This window comes from Dermacentor albipictus, chromosome 4, assembly GCF_038994185.2.
Source record: "Dermacentor albipictus isolate Rhodes 1998 colony chromosome 4, USDA_Dalb.pri_finalv2, whole genome shotgun sequence".
In the NCBI taxonomy this organism is placed as follows: domain Eukaryota; kingdom Metazoa; phylum Arthropoda; class Arachnida; order Ixodida; family Ixodidae; genus Dermacentor; species Dermacentor albipictus.
The window spans coordinates 145,614,856-145,633,098 of NC_091824.1; the positions used below are offsets into that span (position 1 = coordinate 145,614,856).

Consider the following 18,243-nt stretch of genomic DNA (forward strand, 5'->3'; position numbering starts at 1 on the left):
ATGGTCTACCGAATGCACTCCAACCCATTTTTATTCTTCTGTGACTTTCCTTCTCATGATCACGGTCCCCGGTGAATAATTGACTTGGGTAAACGTACTGGTTCACAGGCTCTAGAGGCTGACAGGCGATCCTGAATTCTTGTTCCCTTGCCCGGCTATTCACTATCATCTTTGTCTTCTATATAATAATCTTCAACCCCATTCTTATACTCTCTCATGTTAAGGTCCCCACTCATTTGTTGTAACTCGTCCCCAGTGTTTTTGAACAGGACAATGTCATCGGCAAACCGAAGGTTGCTGAGATGTTCGCCGTCAATCCTTACTCCTAAGCGTTCCCTGTTTAATAGCTTGAATACTTCGTCTAAGCACACAGGGAATAGCATTGGAGAGATTGTGTCTCCTTGTCTGACCCCTTTCTTTATGAGTATCTTCCTACTTGTGGAGAATTAAGGTAGCTGTGGAATCTCTGTAGATGCTTTCTAAGATATTTATGTAAGTGGTCTGTATTCCTTGATTACGTAATGCCTCTATGACTGCACGTAACTATACTGAATCAAATGCCTTTTCGGAATCTATGAAAGCCATATAGAGAGGCTGATTGCACTCGGCGGATTTCTCGATTACCTGATTAATGACATGGATGTCGCTCATTGTAGAGTATCCCTTCCTGAAGCCTGCCTGTTCCCTTGGTTGCCTGAAGTCCAGTGTTGCTCTTATTCTATTGAAGATTATCTTGGTAAATATTTTACATAATGCTGGAAGTAAGCTAATGGGCTTATAATGGTTCAATTTTTAACGTCTCCCTTTTTGTGGATTAGTATAATGTTGGCATTCTTCTAGTTCTCTGGGACCCCTGAAGCCGATAAGCACTTTGTAGAAAGGGCCTCTAGTTTGTCAAGTATTATGTTTCCACCATCTTTGAATTAATCTACTGGTAGTCTATCTTCTCCTGCCCCTTTTCCCCGTTTCATGTCTTGCACGACCTTTCTGAGTTCATCGCTAGTTATAGAAGGAGCCTGAGTTGAGTTGAGTTGAGTGGTTATGGTCTACTGGTGGGATTAGCCTTGCAGTAGCTGCCGGCAATTGTTCCACCGTAGCGACACTTAAAATACATAAATCATATAATTCAGACACAGACCTCACAACTACACATAGTCACCCCTAAGGTCACCATGTGGAGGACAAATCCGTGTCCCTCAGGTAATCTAAAAGAAGGCGAGAAACCTCTTTAACCTGTTCATTACTACTTTCAATGGAGGTATCGTTTCTGATTTGGGTACTGTACAGGTCAGTATAGAATTCTTCCTTTGCTTTTACTATATCCGAGATCGCTGACGATATTACGCTATCTTTCAGTGCATACATCTTTGTTTGTCCTGAGGCCTAGTTTCCTTCTCACAGGTTTCAGGCTGCGTCCATTTACCTCTTCATCAGTCTTTAAAAAGCTATAATTTCAAGTGTCACTTATTTTCGCCTTGTCGATCAGTTTTGACAGTTCCGCGAATCATATCTTATCTCTTGAGTAGGACATTTTCATTCTTTGTCGTTTTGTTATTAGGTCTCTTGTTACTTGAGGGAAACTCCAAATGGGTTGCTTGTGGCCTTACCTCCCACTTCAATTGCTCCTTCTGAAGCCAGCCTAGTTATGGTTTCATTCATTCCCTCCATGTCATCTTCCTCTCTATGTTTTAAGGCTTCAAATTTGTTTGAAAGTGCCTACCTGAATTGGGCTGCTTTTACCCTTACTGCATCTAGGTTGGCCTTTTTCTTATTGACCAATTTCATCCTTTCTCTTCAAGTTGAATTGAATCCTAGCCCTCACTAGCCTATGATCTCTGCAGTTCACCCTACCTAACACTTCTACATCCTGCACTATGCTGGGATCGGCAGAAAACATGAAATCAATTTCTTCCTTCACCATTAGGGCTTTTACAGGTCCACTTTTCGTTCTAACGCATCATGAAGAAGGTGTTCATCATTCGCAGCTTATTCCTTTCCGCGAAGGCTACCAACATCTCTCCTCGAGTGTTCCTAGAATCCATGCCGTAGTTGCCAATTGCTTGTTCACCAGCTGCTTTTCCCCCACTTTTGCATTTAAGTCGTCCATGACTACAGTATACTGAGTTTGCACTTTTCGCATCGCGCACGCTAGCCACGTGACCTCCCTCTCACCCCCCCTCCGCTCTCGTCCCCATGTCAAAATTTCTACGCAACAGGAATACGTGGCACAATATCACGCGCGAGAACACCCACCTGCTCCGCTCCCATATCACGGTCAAAAGCGTGGCCATCGCAATTGAAAAAAAAAAAGAATCTGTATTCGCCACTGGCTACGCGCACGTACTTTGCACGACCTTCCTTCCTCTTAGGCAGCTGTCATCGCTTATATCCTCTGGTGGAAAACGTGCGCGAAGCCTTTTCCGACAGTAAAATGTTCTAAGGTCTATTCCCTGCCGTAAAGCAAGGCACTGTCCTGTTCGTTAGACAACCTGTTGCTACAGCCATTGAGTGCCGCAAATTATGACTGTCGCGAACTCTCTACATACCGTAGCCAAAGCAGTAATGCAATAATTAGCTATATTTTCAAGCTGACCCCACACCCTTCGTAATATATCGTATGCAAACAACGCGAAGAAAATTTTGGAAGCAAGAAGCGACACTCTTCATGTTCACAAAGACTGTAGAAAATAGTTGATGTCGAACCTTTGAGCGCTAGGTCGATCGCGACTCCAAACAAAATTTACCAGCCTCCTGATACGGCTCCCAGATGCCACCACATGTCAGCGCTGTAACACATTGACGCGAATGCGTGACAAGAGGCACTTGAGTCAAAACACGTACTGCCAGGGCATAGGCTGCACTTGTTTGGAATGTCCTGATTTCGCGAGAGCAGACGTTATTAAAGCTTTCATGAGCCGATAATTGCAATAATTACGCACTCGAATCCACAGGAACGAATACCTTGTCTTTGTGTAGCTTTGAAACCGAAAGTCAAAGCTGCCCAGAAGGACAAAATTTATATCCGCATCTTTCCTTACTGTTTGTATATTAGAAAACAAAGAATAATGCATGAGCTAGCCGTCAATAGCTTTTACAGATCAGCAGCTTTTACAGATCAGCAGCTTTTTTATGTGTATAGTACGATGCGTTGCATGCCGATACATGAAAAATACATCCCTGTTTTGTGATGTACAGCAATTTTTTTGTTTCCTCGTTCGTTCCACCTTCGATGTGATTACGCGTGTAACCAGGTCAACTACTTATTTGTAGTACCTTTCAGAAACCAGCTGCAAGTAGGCGTTTGCGTTGTGTGCTTCCTCTCTCATCCCTGTTTTTATTCGCGCAGTAATAGCATGGATTTGGCAACTTATTGCTATAGAAGACTTGTCCCGAAGTATATTTTGTTCCTTCTCTATATTTGAAGCGCCCGCATATTGCAAAGCGTTAAGGGGACCTCTCTCCTAGTCCAACTTTTTTTTTCATAACACGTTCTGACAAAGGGTCTACACAACAGGCCATTAGCAGAAGGTGTAAAAAGTGTCGGGCATACCATCCAAATGATCTATGAAGCTCTACATTTTGCCAGCTTAAAATTTTCTGCAATTCATCTAGCAAAGCTTGTTTTTAATGTTCGGCTAAAAAAGGTCGAAAGAAGTTCTTACGAAATTGTGATCCATTATAACTCTCTTCATTATCAGCATCATCACGAACACTACAATACGAAGGCACTTTTCGGGGATACTCAAGTACTCTTTTATGAGCCACCTGGCTCTATTGTATGTCCGCAACTTTCTAAATCTTGGACTTTGTTGCAACCAAAGTTTACAAGTGCAATTCGGAAGATACTTCCTGGTATGCTAAGTAATTATTCTTAATTCCAGTTGTGTGGTAAAGTGATGGTAAAGGGGAAGAAACCACACATTCTCTATGTATTGAAGATAATCTAAAATCAGAATTATGCTTAAGCAGTAAGGATGATTAAAGGCGGGCTTTAAATAAACAATCTGTTTTAATTGGTCCATTTCACCGTGTCGAAGTTTGTTAGGCCGGTCCTCTCCGCATGACAGGCGCCCTGTTAGAGCTCTCTTGAGGCGTTTTGGCATTTTTCGTCGAAGTCACCGTGAAATTCGGCTCAGCTCACGTGATGTCACTCACTTCTGTTGTTCGGGCGTATTTTCTGCATTGTGGTTGAGGCCAAGCGCTGCAGGCGACTGAAACCAACCGGAGACATTATATGTAGAAAATTTAAGCACAATCATGCGCGAGAGATCGCGTTTCGAATTTCTGCGTAGTCGGTTATGGCTAGCCGTAGCAGCCCTGCCTAAACACATATATTTGCTCTCTCTCTCTTTCTCTCTCTTTGCCTTTAACTGTAGCTTCGCTTTTGGCTCAAAGTAAACAAGCTGTTTGACTGTGTGCAACACCTTTATCTCACTTTTGTTCCGTGTTTTTATTTTTCTGATCGCTCTAGTGAAGACAGTCTGTGGAAAGCGCAAGAACGCGGAACGCCTACCTGAAGCAAACAATCTTTTTTGAACTGCTGAAACTGAATGGGATTGATACCCAATATAGCTGCCGCCGCAAGCCTCTCGCCAAGGCAGTCTCCGATGCGCAGCGGGTCCCTTTGATATTTACGACGGCAACCGTCTTTACAGAGGTTGTCGGGGACGTGGCGCAGCTTCTCCCGATGCATCAGGCACTATCCATGCCGTGTTTGCTTTTGTATTCACTTCTGTATTCGCTTGACGTTACCATTTCCTGCCCACAGGTGACGCTTCCGCGCTGGAGTACCCGACAGGCGGTCGATACAAGAGTGCATGCAATATTTATCACAGTCAAGTGCTTCCCCTTACAAGCTCGCGTAATGGAAAGGCAGAGAGCGGCAAGAAGGAAAAGCACCACAGACACATTCGATATCGTAAGGGAGATAGGAAAAGTCTAGAGAGCAGAAACAAACGTCGCCGTCCCCTCCCTTGGCCTCCGCCCCAAAGAAATGTAATAAAAAAGAATAAAAAAAAGAGAAAGCGCCTTCGACACATCCCTTCGACGGAATAAATAAGAAACGGTAAAACGCGACAGCGCAACTCTACAAGCGTGAGAGCTAGTCGTCTTGGGAGGTTAATTTCGGAGAAAAATGCACTAATGGAATCTTGTTTTCTTGGCTATAGCATCGTTTCTAGCTGATGCCCGCTACTGTTTCCTATTCCGCAGGGCATTCTGGCGAGCTCAAGGCAGTGAGTGTAGTGGCAATTGCGATCGGACGAAGCGGAGTGAGATCCATTCCGCTTCGTAACTCTGCTAATGCGCAGTGTTTCGTACGAAGTAAACGAGAGTGCGCGGGAAAGAACCAAGCTTGGTAAAAGCAGGTATCACGCCATGCAAAGTGCTGTTCTAGCTTCAGACCGTAAATCATGCAAATGGGTTTGCATAAAGACCTAGCTGGCTGTAATTGTCATTGCTCCTTCACTTCGAGTATTTACTTTTGCTCAGTTTGGTACATTTACATTATCGATTTGTGTCAGATATTGTTACCGCAAAAGGACCCTCGCTCTTCGCTATGATTGCGAAACTCTGGACACTGTCTTTAGGCTTCGCTTGCTGCTTTCCTTACTGATTTCAGGGATGAAGCCACCGACGACTGTTTGTGCCGAGGACATCCGCACGGATACGGGGGGACATGTTAAGGCTTCAGTACAAGTTCCGGTGGTAGAGCGGTGAAGCTGTAGTAGTGCTATGCAGGGAGAATGCTATTACTGAACATAAAGACAAAGGAACGTAAAAAAAAAATAGGTGAAAGACGTCGAGGAAAGGCGATTCTTGAGCAAGGACGGAGCTTCTGCTAGTCTCTGTCGGAAGACGCCTTGAACTAATTTGGAAGGCACATTGCATGGGCCACTTCGTGAGGTGATCGTGGAATTATTCAACAATTTACGATCACAGGAGTGACAATATTTTTGAACAATATGAAGTAAGGCACGGGACGAAGTAAACTCTTCTGGCATTGCTTATTCCGCCATGATGCTTGTGTACAGTATGCTGCAGGTCCTCAATAGAAGTTTACAGGTTGAGACCGCAGCAAATCTTGGAACTAGCTTAAATTGAAGAGTTAATCATTGTAATCAAAGAACCGGTGCAGTGGTTGATTGGCTATAGCGTTCGCCTGCTAAGCACGAGGTCGCAGGTTCAATTCAGTGCATGGGCGGACGTATTTCGATGGGTGCGAAAAAAAAAAACTGTGATCACGCACTACGCGCACGTCAAATAAACCGAGCTCATCAAAATTATTCAGCTAGATGGAACAGGAGAGAGCATTAGTATATGCTGTAATGCTACTACGCCATAACGAATACGATTACTCATGTGCTTTGTCGCAAGTCATCCTGAAAAAAAAAAGTAATACGATGGCGCACTGAAATTACCTACAGACAAAGGAAATCCAGTTTCGAGCCTTTATCTGCTGCTGCAATAAAGATGAGCAGGGTTTCGAGTTGGGCTAACTGCATTTTATTTTACTTAACAAACTTGCTGGTACTGCCAAAGTACATCCACATAGATCGGGAAGATTAGTCCGAAAAGCGGTATAGAACCAACTGCCATTGTCAGCAAGGTCTTTAGAAAGTTGGGAGTGGAATGCCGCTAAGTGAGAGGGGACAATCGACAATGTAGAAAAATTATTTGGAAGGTTAACTGTAATGCCTTGAATCTTATACTTGTGTGACAAAATGGTTATTAGTGGCACGAGCATCGAGTGACACTCTTGTTTCTGGCGCGTCGCTAAAACGAAAATCGCTTGTTGGGCGGCGGATTCGAGCCACAGACCTCAGGTTTGCGAGACCACCACGCTAAGCGGTTCAGTCACTGACCGTTTTTTTTATTGCATAAAATTATGAGTAGTGTCAAGCAAAAAGACAGCAAGTAATACACCATATGATTTGTTTATGTTATTAAGACCTCATTCATTACGGAGAAGCCGAATCATCGACAGACATGCCGAGCCACCTCGCTCGACAAGGTCTGTCTTTCGAGAAGAGGCTGCTCAAGTGCGTAGTGTGGTTGCTACCTTTGATGCAGTTGCTGATGGATTTCGCGTCTGCATGCTTGTGTTTGCTTGCGCGAATTTTGAATTTTCATTGGACTGCGTAGCATGTTTACATTTCTTTCTCATGTATGTTCAAATGTAATGTTCAGCCACTGTCCATTCAACATACCCGCCCTTTAAAGCGCGGTTTTCCATGCATGAAGAAGTATATGCAGGGCAAGGCGCGAGCCAGGCACAGGCGTCGCTTCCCTCAGGAGGAGAAAAAGGGCGTGATCGCGTGCTCGCGTGCCTCGCGCCCACCGTTTCCTGCCAGTTCACGCCCGGCAGTCAGATGGGGAGGCAGGGTTTGGTTCGTCCTGCCGAAGAGCAGGCTGCGTTGAAGGAACGAAGGTGGCCCACGCGTCGTGCGTTCGGCCGAAAAACAGTCGGCGTTTCATGAACTCTTGCAAAAAACTCGCCAGATAAAGGCCTCGTCGTCGACTTGCCGACCTCACCGAAGCCGAGCGCGAAGCCGAGGTGTTACGACAACGAAGAGCCTCGGATCACGAGCTTCGCTTGCACACCTCTTCATAGTAGTGAAAGGGCAGTCAGTTTTTGTTAACCAGTAATTCGTAATTCTTGTTTCCCAAAACCGCTTTACACCGGCTTTAGGTTCGAGGTTAGCCAGAAGTTTGTACTTCTGGGCACTGAAATGCAGAGCAATTTCGGCGCCAACTAACATTACTCTAGTACTTCCGAGCTATGCGAGAAATCGATATATAAAACTTCGCTCTCCTTGACGTATCAGTTGTTAAGATTGACATTCATCTGTGAAAGGTTTTCTGCATCGAAGCTCTGTAGAGGGTATGCATTGAGCTCGATCTGCGAGGCGGCGACAGCGTGGTCGGGGCAGCCGCGCCATGTTTACGGTCGTGTCAGTCGCGGAGCATCGGTAAAATGCTAGCGGCCTTTTTCGTGCAAACATCTGACCCCTATCTTTAGGCCCGCCGTTCCCCCTGGGGACTTAACCAGTCGAGTCGCTGATAGATGAGCGCGGATGTTTCGGTGTTTCGTGCACAATGCTGTTGGCATTTGTTTATTGAACGGTGCTGTGTTTGGCTGCTGCAACCACACCAGAAAGAAGCCAGGCGATAGAAATGTTGCCATCATTGGGTTCTTACTGATACTTGGTTAGCTCTCTTCTTCTCTACAGCCTCAATGTAAAAGAGCACAACAGCTATGTGCGAGCATGCCTCTGCAATGCCTGCCTTGCAGGTGCAGTGTTGGGCCAGCACGTCGCCGTCTTCTTTTACAAGAAGCCATGGTGTGAGCAGCTTTTCATTGAATGATTGTGAACGACCAACCTGGGATGGCAAAAAAAAATGCTTTGGCAAGGCCCCCAGAATTGACGCAACTTAATATTACGGAGGCTGTGGAATCACAGTGTTTAGTTCTCGAGTGATTTTTTTTTTCAGTGAGTCAACATTAGCGCTAGCTAAAACGACACTAGTGGACAGCACGCAGCCATTTCCGCAATGAGGGCGATCATAATACGGGAGCTCTTTGACGCATGGCTGCTGTACCCAACCGTACAGCCGCGCCAGATAATTCTGGCCTTCCATCGACTTGTAGACTTTCAACTGCTCGCGGGTCACGAAGATCGTTGCATTCACAAGGTAATGTTTGATGGCTGTGACATCCACGCGAGGCAGTAGTCTCCCCGCCTCCCCCACCTTTTTTTATTCATCTGGTAGGCACACAAGGTGTCAGTTTCAAAACCAATATAGCCGAATACAGTCGTCATCTCAGAACGGATGTGGCGATTTGTGCATTTAACATTTAACGTAAGGAAATTATGAGATGTTACAATGAATAAGTAAGTGTAACGAATTACTTGAGTGAATATTGCGTGTCCTCTTAAGTTATTGAGGACGTAGTTCACAGGCGTTTGTCTCTAACGCTATCTTGCGGGCGAGTAAAATGCCCCTAGCACATAAAGTTGACGTCAAAAGTTCGACACAAGCCTGTCAGGTGGGGATGAAACACGAAAAAGCCAAGGTAAAGACAGATGCCTACGCGAACAGCAAGAAATCAAACTTTCGTCAAAAATGTTTTTGTACTACCGGCGTAAACTATGCTGTTGCGAAAGACAAACTGCTTGCATATTTAGAGCAACAGAGGCGTGGAATGTCGCCTTTGTTGCCCAAGCATAACCTGTACAGCTGCTTCACGACTAACTCGAAAGAAAGTAGAAACACTCGTAAGGTCTAGACTTTCCTGTCGGCACCTCCGTTGTTTCCACCTCGCGGAACTCGAACTTGTGCCGGCCTTAACCGCAGCGCAGGCAGGCGCTGCATCTGTCGGCTTCGCCATTCTTTGAACCGTCTCACTTGCTCGCCTACGTGACGCGATGTCTCTTCCGTGAAGAAGACGCCAAACGCATGCGTGGCGAAGCTGACAGGGCAGCGTGCGACGTCGAGCCGATGCCATCGGAAATTCGACGTGCGGCATCTTTTCCGCACGCATGCATAATCGCACCTGGCAGATGGCAGTCCGGACAGAGCACGACCGACGCGCCAAGCGTCGTCGGCGAAAACAAACTCTCTTTCGGAAAGCTGCGATAGGAAGGAGTAGGTACGTCGCGAGAACGAAGCGCTGGCTTCAAGTCTGCGTTTTCGTTCTTTTTCGGTCAACTTCACGGAGATTCACAGTATTTGGCAGGTGCGACAAATGGCATACGTTGGCGTGAGGCAACGCAGCTTCCATATCTTTCTGCTCCAGAACGAAATGCAGGCATGGGTAAAAGAAGTCTAAAAGAACACTAAAATGAAGAACTAAACTGAAGTACACAATAATAAAGAAGACGCAGAACGGCGATGCAGTAGGACCAAGTGAGCTGGCCATAAGCGGAAAATCACAGTTGCCCACAGCGAGCTGATGACCTCGCGATCTATTATATTCTCTGCTAAACCATTCAGGTGAGGAATACTGTTGGCCTACACTATAGGGAAACTCGCAGTGGGTCCGTTCCGAATAGAACTTCAAAATTACTGCACGTTTTAAATAGCCCGAGAAAAAAAACACATTTTAAACGAAAATTGCAAATAAACTACACTGTACATTGCAAAGATTTGTAGGAGAATATTTCGGAACACTACAAAGCCAAAACTATTCACAGAAGCTCAATGTTATTTGTTCTACTGATTAAAATTTCAGGATTTAGCAGATCTGCCGCAGTCAGTGTAACATGTAAATTTGTTTTAGGAACGAAGTGTTAGTCTTTCATTACACAGACACGTAAAACAAAGAGCTAGCGCATGCCTTATTGTGTGTCGCTACTTTAATTTGGGGACTTCTTGTGCAAAAAGGGAACTTTCTACTCTCGTTTCTGTCGAAATACTTGCTCAAGCTTTACGCTTAATTTTTGGAGGGCTGGAAATTTTGTCTATTTTTTCAGGTGTTCAAGAAGAAAGATACAAAATGATAACATCGTGTTCTTGGCGGTGTTTTTTGGGCTATTCGCAGGTCTAGTAGGTAATGCTGCCCCAATGGGCTTCACGTACGTTGGCCTGTTTTCATGGTCGAGGTGACGGGATGGGACGGAATGCCATCTTGTCATCTTGTCATGCCACCGATGCCCGAAGCTTTTAATCTGAGTTCGTGTCATTATGACTTTAGGCGCAGTTTCCATGTTTTGCCACTGTACGCTGAAGTATCTGATTTCGATAACCGCCGACAACATAGAGGTTGGGCATTTCTTCCCTACTGAAGCCGTGTAAGCCGCGTTACGGAAGCCATGTAAATGCGCCTGAGAGACAAGGACGAAATGAAGGACAAACAATCGCTCAACTAGCTGTGTGGACCATCTCATGCTACTGGTGACTTCAAGACCAGGCACTGACTGAAAGGACACGCTTAAATGGTCCCGAACGTTGGACTGAGGTTGAGTCAGAGTTCCCCGCGTACCGTGCATTGGGTGCATGTTAAAAAAACCTTACCGCATGCCAATCATATCTTGGTTTTGGCACCTAATACCAAAGAAATAAATTTAATTGAAATTGACGACGACGAAGTTACTCAGTGCTAGAACGCACCTGTGCCAGCTAGCCAGTTTTTCGTCAAATTTTCATCAGTCTCTGGAGCGCTTTCCGCGTCCTGGCTTGAGGTGATGGACGCGGAACGTTCCGCAGGCTCGTGCAGCCAGAAGTCTGCAACTGCAAGCTCTTCTATGAGTCAAGGCACCTGGTCAACCACCAGTGAACGCCCCAGAGAGACTCTTACTCCTGTGGCCATGGATGCAGAGCCTATTGCCGGCCCGTCTGGCCAGATCACTACATTGACAAGCTCCTCAAGGAAACGAGGCACCTGGTCCAGCACCAGTGAAGACACAGAGGTCTACTCAATCACAGGTGACGACTCATCCGATGACAGCTTCGTGTCGGTGAGGAGCCGAAGGGCTAAAAGGAGGCTTATCAAGGCGTCGTCACCAGCGAGTACGTCAACCATGCAGGCAGGCAGTGAACGCTGGCCGCACACCATCCTCTTCATGCCAGTGGATTCTTCCGTCAACCTTCGAGTATTGAACAGGCAAGCTCTCTCTGTTTTTCTTGAGGGAAAGGCGCCAAACGAAATCAAGGAAGTCCGGCTGAACACACGAAAGAATGTTCTAGCTGTCGACACAACCCGTGGAACCACGCTGGAGACGCTACGACAGATCACAGAATTGGGGAACATAAAAGTACGACCGATCATACCTATGGATGGGTCCTGCACTGCAGGTGTGATCTACGACGTTGACTTGGCTATTTCGAACTCGGACCTGCCAATTCTAATCAAACCGGCATACGAAGGAGTGGTCATCACGCACGTATGCCGACTCGGCAACAGCCGTTGTGTGAAGATTGTGTTCAAGGGGGATTCCATCCCTTCACACGTAAAGGTCGGTCACTTCCGACATGTCGTACGGCGGTTTGTCCCAAAGCCGCTTCAATGCCACAAGTGCTTCAAGATCGGGCATGTTAAGGGCGCCTGCGCAAACTCCCCAATGTGCCCCCGGTGCGCGGAGTCACACACTGTAGATGTCTGCCGTGCAACAAACTTTAGGTGTGGCAACTGTAAAGGCACCCATGAAGCGACGTCTAAAGAATGCCCAAGACTCAAAAAAGAGTTCGAAGTTCTGAAGCAAATGGTCAGGGATAACTCAACCCATAGAGAAGCCTCAGAAAAGATCCGGCGTCGACGTCGTCATCGACGAAAACGCTCAAGACAGGGTGGAGTTCGTGCGCCGCTTGTGCCAACGCCATCATCCTCAAATAGAATGCCCGAGAGCACAAGGAGACCTCAGACGGGAAACGCTGCCCCCGTGGAAGAGTGGCCGACGCTTGCAAGCTATCAGTCTTCTAAGGAGCCTCCACGCTTGACGCTCCCATCGAAGCCCGCTTCTGTTGGTGAGGCTTCAACAGTCGACTGCCAAATTATCCCGGTGCTGCGATCTATTGTGAATGTCATCAGGGCCATGCTGACAAGCATTGACACTCCATCTGCTCGAAGTGGGCTACAAGTGCTCGACGCGCTGAGCCCCGTCCTAGCAAGCCTTGAGTGAAGCCATGACTGACAATCACCAGTCATTTCGTAAGGAGGTCAGAGAAGCGTCGATCCTTCAGTGGAACGCGAGAGGTCTAAGATCTCGCATCGCCGATTTTCGTCAATTTGTTCTCACTAACCGATTTCCAATCATTGTCATCTGTGAACCAAGATTATCCCATCCAATAAGACTATCCGGCTACGAGACAACATTCTCATCAAGCGACATCAAAAGCAGCAAGGTCGTCGTGTTTATTCGCCGTGAACTTACTTACGTCGTCCAACCGGTGCAACCTCATGACGACAATCAGTATGTGTGCATGACTGTTAAAAATAGGAATGTCACCTTTGCACTCTTGGGGGTGTATCTGTCTCCATCAAGCCGATTTGACACCAAAAGGCTAGAAGACATCTTAAAAACACAACCTGGTCCATGGATTATCACCGGGGACTTCAATGCACACCATACCATTTGGGGAAGCTCTAAGGTTAACGCGACGGGAAGACGACTAGCTTCCTTAGCTTCCAACAATGGTCTCTACCTGCTGAATGACGCGAGTCCAACATTTCTGCGGGGAATAACATACAGCAGCTGCCTCGATTTGACTTTCGTCTCCCACCGCCTCGCCACACATGTTAAGTGGTTTTTGGACATTGAAACGCACGGAAGTGACCACATCCCCACTTACCTCAAGATCACGGGAATGTCTAACACGTATACGTCCACCACGATACGAAGAATAGATTGGACTGTCTTTAAATCCCACATTGAGGACGCTTGTCACAAAGGCCTCTCTTGTGGACTTCAACAAGCTATCAAGGAAACGGCACAGACAGCCACGCGCACACTCACGTGTTCTCCAAGGTATTCTGAATTCGACCTGGAATTGGAGCGGCTTCGTGCAATTCGCCGTCGTGCCGAAAGAAGATATCGACGCACTAAGTCAATTCAGGATCTAAGAACAGCCAGGCGAATGCAAAAGAAGATACAACGCCGCATGGACAAACTAGAGGCTCAGCGGTGGTCGAAATTTTGTGCGTCGCTAGATCCCCGCAAACCGCTATCTCAAATATGGAGAACTGTGCGTGGTCTACGTTCTGTTCCGGAACAGTGTTTCCCGTTTAAGGCCCTAGCACTATTCCAGCGCCGACAAGACATTGATGTGGCGGAAGACTTCTGTGCTATGGTTGCGGGCCAGCCAACTCGTACAGGTTCGCTTACATTGAACCGTATTCCAGATTCACGAGATTCACGCATGGATCTGCTTTTCACGACGCAAGAGCTTGACGCGGCGCTCGCCCTATGTAATCGGTCGTCGTCGCCTGGTCCGGATGGCATATCTTACCGCATGCTATGTCACCTTGGTGAACGGGCACGAAGAACACTCCTTAATATCTATAACGAGTCGTGGCAGGAGGGCAACGTTCCCCAAGATTGGAAGATCAGCCGCCTCGTACCGCTTCTTAAGCCTGGCAAGTCTCCCTTAGAGATTACTTCATACCGACCAATTGCGCTGGCAAGTTGCGTTGGGAAGGTAATGGAGCGAATGATCCTCGCCAGACTTGAGTGGTACCTTGAACACTACGAAATCTACCCGGACGCCATGGCTGGTTTTCGACGTCACCGATGTTCTATCGACAACGTTATCGATCTGGTAACCTATGTTCAACATCAAAAGACGTGTAAAAGGTTATCTGTCGCAATGTTCTTAGACATAAAGGGAGCCTACGACAACGTTCTTCATGACGCCATACTTGAAGCATTGGAATCGGTGGGCCTAGGCGGTCCATTATATAGTTGGACTCGCAGTTATTTACATAGGCGGTCTCTCTTTCTTAACACTGAAGCTGGCCCAACCTCGCAATACTATACGCACCATGGAGTTCCACAAGGCGGTGTCTTGAGTCCCACACTTTTCAACCTTGTACTCATTGGTCTCGTGGAACGACTTCCGAGCACAGTTAAAATATCAATGTATGCCGATGACATCTGCATCTGGGCATCTGGTGTGACACGGCTGCAAGTACGCGCCAGGCTTCAAAAAGCTGCCACGTCAACATCGGCATACTTAAATGAACAAGGCCTCAAGATCTCGCCAGAAAAATGCGCATTGGTCGCGTTTAGCCGCAAGCCAATGAGATCATACGATGTCTCTATCGACGGCCAAAGCATACCTTATGTCAGGACGCACCGATTCTTAGGCATAATAATTGATCGTGACCTCTGCTGGAGTCCTCATGTGGCCTACCTAAAGAAGCGCCTGACAGATATCTCTAATGTGTTTAAGTTTCTTGGAGGAAATGTCTGGGGTACTTCAGTACATGCAATGATGCAGCTGTACAGGACGCTCTTTCTTGGGTACTTGCGATACAGCTTGCCTGTGCTGACCAACACCTGCAGAAATAATATCCGCACACTCGAAAGCGTCCAGGCCCAGGCACTTAGAGTGTGTATTGGATTGCCGCGGTGTTCGTCAACGGCTGAAACAATTGCCATTGCACACGATTTCCCAGCCAAGACCCATATAGTCATGGAAGCGCTCAGAGCACACGTAAGACACCTTGCTCGAGCCCCTGCCCATCATCTAGCCTCACTACCAGAGGATCGACCACGTGCTTCCTTTTGCGAAACAGTCCTGCCTTATCGTACATACCTTCCATCAGGTTATACAGCTCCAGCGAAAGTTCCGTTTCCACCATGGTGCTTGGCTAGAGCAAATGTTCGACTAATGGTACCAGGAATACGAACAAAGGCCCAACTCTCGTCTCCAGCACTCAAGCAGCTTTCACTGCTCTTGCTGTATGAGACTTACAACGAGCATCATCATCTTTATACTGACGCTTCCACCACGGTGAATGGGTCTGCAGGATCGGTGATCTTTCCTGCAAAACCTTCCACAATTAAGATTCGACTATCTCACCAGACTACATCGACTGCCGCGGAGCTTGCTGCTATTCGTTGTGCACTTCGTGTAATTTCTGAAGAGCTACCCAGGAAATGGAGCGTGTTCACTGACTCCAAGGCTGCTCTTCATTGTTTGGTTTCTGCCCTACGCCGAGGACCCCACGAACAACTAGTTATGGAAATCAGATTGCTGCTTCACCACCTCGTCGAGCAAGGACACGACATCACGTTGCAGTGGATTCCAAGCCACTGTGGCATAATGGGCAATGAACTTGCCGACGCAGCAGCACGATCTGCACACGAGGAGGGCTTACAAGACTCCATTCCATTCTCAAGAACAGACGCTGCAACGAAAATTCGTGTGCTTGCAAATGAAGCCATCAAAACTTTATGGAACACACCCAGCCTAAAGCATACACGTCTACACCGACTGGACCCATCCCTTCGACTTCGACCCCCGCCTAGACTCTCTCGACTCGAAACAGCAGTACTTTGCCGACTGTGGCTTGGTGTCGCCTATACAAGATCCTTCGCCTTCCGAGTCGGTATGGATGACAGCGCGGCTTGCAGACACTGCGGCGGCGAAGAGACTATCGAACACGTACTTTGCCACTGTCCTCGATACAGCGCGCACCGGCTGTCACTAGCGACCGCGTTGGCGCGCCTTGACGACAGGCCACTTTCAGAACAGTCAGTTTTGGAATGCCGACGTGAACTGTCGTCGCAGCAAAAGTCGGTCAAGGCTCTGTTGACTTTTCTACGTGACAGTGGCCTATTAGAAAGACTCTAATGACCCCATTTCGTCCCTTCTCATATTTTTTTTTCTCATGCTTTCATTTTTGTCACGCTCTTCTTTCCGTCTTTATTTCCCCTTTCCCTTCCCCTAGTGCAGGGTAGCAAACCGGACGTTTTAAGTCTGGTTAACCTCCCTGCCTTCCTTTCATTTGCATCTCTCTCTCTCTTAATTGAAATTAATCAATGTCCGTGTTCTGCGCTGCGAGTTAGTTTGGGGTAACCACTGCAAGAGTAATTTTTCTTTCTGTTACGGTATTCTAAAACAAAACCACAGAATCCAAACTCCGAGCTGAAATTGTACGTAGGCATTGATTGACAGAAAGAGTGGGTCGCTATATGGTGATTGTTTCTTCAATATTGACTGGTCTTTATGTGCTATATTTAGGGTAACTAGGATTAAAGAACAAAGAAAGAGGGGGGACAGTATTTTGCGTTCATTTTCCACATTAGGAATCGGGTACTGTTAACGTTAGTTCTTAAAAAAGTTATATGCGTGTTTATAGAGCAGGTAAGTGAAAACCTGTCGTTTTACACTTATAGCACTTAAGCTAGACGCACTCTACGATATCAAACTGAAGAAATAGGGCGTATGAACTCGGTCACAGGCGCGTTTTTGTTAATCGTATCTGAAGATACCTATTTCACTTTCTTCATTTGTGAAGTTCGCCCAATCATTGGAACAGGCTTTGAGTTATTCGAACTATATACTTTACAATATACGTTAACGCATACTTTTTTTATTTCCACCATTTTTTTACAGAGGTATTTCCCCAGTGTGATAGCGTTCTTGAACGCTCATTGTGCAAGCGCCAGCGAATACCTAAATAAAAAAAAACTAAGGCACCGAATCCACCAGAACCAAAGTTAGCTCAGTCAGCATTACTAATGCATCGTAACTACAGCCAGTGACTTGATTTGGAGTGCGGCGAGACGTCTACAGGACTTCCCTTAATGGTCTGGCAGGGGGCATTTCTTAATCCAAATGCTATCAGAAATGTTGCATAAGCCGTGCGCAGACAGGAATAGCGACAACACATGGAAAGTGATCCTTGACGCAACCGCGTTTCAACATTCAGGCTTCGTATCATAGCATCGCCTTGGGACTGGATTTAAAGTGGTGGGACGATGGCGACACAGCGAGTGACCACAGGCAACGCTCCATGTGCTCCGCGAGTCCTCTTGCTGCGACTACAGCACACGTGGCTGCACTAGGCCATCTAAAAAGAAATGATAATGAATAAAAGCAGCAAACCTGTTCATTGTGCAGGTTATAGGTAGGCGCCATTGTAGCTGACATTTTATTCCGTGTTTTTTTTTTCTTATCGAGAGTCATATGCGGGATCTGCATGCTTAAATTCAGCTGTAAATTCTGGACTACTCTTACCCCAGACAATGTTTTCCACAGGTGCAAGTTTGTTTCTTCAAATAGATTGGTTAAACCAAATTTCTTACTGATGATTTGAACACGAATTTTATACTGAGAAGCATTGCACTCAGCAGGATGCAGACCAGTGTTGACTTATAGCGACGATGGGTTGAAAAGCGCCCAAAAGCCTCGCAGTGAGTTTTCTCTGTAATTCTTTTCCCCACGTGTTGACCACTCTCCGCATGAACAGAGTGCAAACATTAAATGAATTAATTAATGAAAAAAATTAATGAGTGAATGGTGGCTGGTGTTAAAAAAGTGGTAGAAAAATAATTGGCCTTTGAAAGATGCTCTGTAGCTCTCTGGCGATCCGGCATCCCCCTTGTCTATAATCGTGACCGGCGCTCTGCACACGCAGGCACTTCAAGCTGGAAGCCGAGCTGGCCTCCATGACATGGAAAATCCGCTGGGACGAGATCTCCAGCTCTCCACCGGGCCACTTCAAGAAATTTGGTTCTCGAATGAGCCTGACGAGAACCAGCCTCGCTGTAAGTCTTTCGAGAGCAGCACACTGCC

At 46.6% G+C, this 18,243-nt stretch overlaps 1 protein-coding gene and 1 long non-coding RNA gene across 2 annotated transcripts in view; one reads left to right on the forward strand and one right to left on the reverse strand.

Moving 5' to 3' along the window:
- Nucleotides 1-18,243, forward strand: part of LOC135902174 (atrial natriuretic peptide receptor 1-like) — a 152,684-nt gene that overhangs the window by 89,312 nt on the left and 45,129 nt on the right. The window contains exon 8 of the mRNA XM_065432126.1: nt 18,086-18,215. Within this exon, the coding sequence (XP_065288198.1) occupies nt 18,086-18,215 (130 nt within the window). The remainder of the gene's footprint in view (nt 1-18,085; nt 18,216-18,243) is intronic.
- LOC135902176 (uncharacterized) overlaps nt 3,991-18,243 on the reverse strand; it is a 59,408-nt gene continuing 45,155 nt past the window's right edge. Inside the window, exon 2 of the long non-coding RNA XR_010564435.1 lies at nt 3,991-4,211. This is a non-coding gene — a long non-coding RNA (uncharacterized lncRNA). The remainder of the gene's footprint in view (nt 4,212-18,243) is intronic.